This window comes from Camponotus vicinus, unplaced genomic scaffold, assembly GCF_025532165.1.
Source record: "Camponotus vicinus isolate PSW18456_S1 unplaced genomic scaffold, iyCamVici1.0 SCAF_9, whole genome shotgun sequence".
NCBI lineage: Eukaryota > Metazoa > Arthropoda > Insecta > Hymenoptera > Formicidae > Camponotus > Camponotus vicinus.
Window position 1 is genome coordinate 12,343,045 of NW_028141981.1, and position 1,803 is coordinate 12,344,847.

Genomic DNA, 1,803 nt, shown 5'->3' on the forward strand with positions numbered 1-1,803 from the left:
GATTAATTATGCAGACACATTGGATAACGTCACGCCTCGTGGATCCTTCTCGTCGAAAGTTGTCGGGCGGTAGGGCTTGTCCTCGATGTTTATCGGTGTGAGCTGAGCTGGCCACTTAATCTCGCACTCACTATTTATTACTTTACCCGCGAATAACTGTTCGTATTCTTTATCGTAATGGTTCGTCTCCACGATATTGATATATAATCAGTGGACGCGGCGCAGTGATATCTCGCTATTAATCGACGGAGTTGATTTTTCCTTCCGGCACGGCGTGTTTTAGGCATTGTAGAAAATTAAAGTCATATTCAGATTTCGTGTTGTCTTGGCAATAGCTTGATGTGCGGTGGTCCTCACTGTCAAGAATTGCCTTAATCGTGTTTGTGAACGGTTCGTCCTTTCGGAACAAACACCACGAGTCCGAATTATTAATTCTGATATTTAATTATTTTCGGATTTTCTGTAGGCGGCGAGCGGTTCGTCAGTCTACCGTGCTGAGCAACCGTGCGGAGGGAGGCGAATCTGCCCTTTTCGCCATCCCGTTTGGGTGTTGAAGGGGTGGGACAGGTAGGGGGGGAGCATTAGTTGGAAGGTGATCCTCCAATTTCCTGCTCCCCCCTTAATGTCACCCTCCTCTCTGTGAGGAAGGCGACGGTGGCGTCCCTCCCCTGTTTCAGTTACGAGGCCGCAGCCTCATCCGAAAAGGAGGAAACGTGGGGGTTGACGATCTGGCGCCCGCCCAACCCATATCCTCCCCCTCGCTCTCCTCGTTGGCTGCCGCAGTAGCCGTCGCCGCCGCCTCCGCGGCCGCCACTTCCTTCTGGAGCATAACTTGCTCACAGAAGGAGGCGACCGCCTTCCAAGACCTCTCAATGCTAAGCATCTTCGCAATGAGGACTGGCAGTGAGAGGTCCTTTCCAACCTCCTGCACGAGATCACGACGCAGCACATCCCATGCTGGGCACTCTGCCAGCGTGTGCTGCGCCGTGTCTCTGTCCGCCATACAATGGTGGCAAGTCGTGGTGCCTTCTCGTCCGATTCGACACAAGTACTCACCAAAGCAACCATGCCCGGTGAGCACCTGTGTCATGCGGAAAGTAGCCTCCCTCCTGTCTTTTTTTTTTTAACGATGTGGAATCCAATCTTTACGGACACCCTTCGCCCTCTCCCGAGAGAGAGGGTTCCGGGTAGTGCGGGACTCCAGGCTGGGTGCATCCACCCAGACCTGACTACCCGCTAAACCACACCGGTGGCATCCTAACGCTAAAGCAGCTCCCCGGGAACCGCTTTCGCATAACTTCCGGGAAGCCGCCACTGCGTCTGCGCATTGCGCATCGTACTCTAATTTCTAGTTAATGGCCATTTGTGGTATTGGTCAATAAATCTAGATATAATAAGGAATTCTAGCGCCACTGTGCAATACCAGAATCCCCCGCCCGCCATTGTTCAGGAGCGCGGGGGGGGGAGGTCTCCCCCCGCGCATCCCGCCATGACGGGTTATACTCATGAGTTAGAAAAGGATAGAAGGCAGGAATCAGGAAATGAAATGACATGAAGTGAAATGACAAGTTAATCGATCAATTAGTAGACCAATCAACCAATCATTTTTTTTTTATGTTAAAATTAAGACTAAGATGAAAACGTGAATGATAAGATGGATGGTGCGATGATGAACAAGGTGTAGACTAGTGATGATCATCCTCCTTAATCCTTATGACCGAGACGGCAAAACTAACAAAAAACGACCAATACTCTTTCTTTTCGAGGATCTTACTGATAATTTGGCTTAAAGTTAGCCTGTTC

General features: G+C 50.4%; 1 protein-coding gene across 1 annotated transcript; it reads right to left on the reverse strand.

Moving 5' to 3' along the window:
• Window positions 1-673: 673 nt before the first annotated feature.
• On the reverse strand, window positions 674-1,090 carry LOC145976604 (uncharacterized). The gene has a single exon (XM_083107835.1). It carries the CDS (start codon window positions 1,088-1,090, stop codon window positions 674-676), a length of 417 nt encoding a protein of 138 aa, XP_082963961.1.
• Window positions 1,091-1,803: the final 713 nt, after the last annotated feature.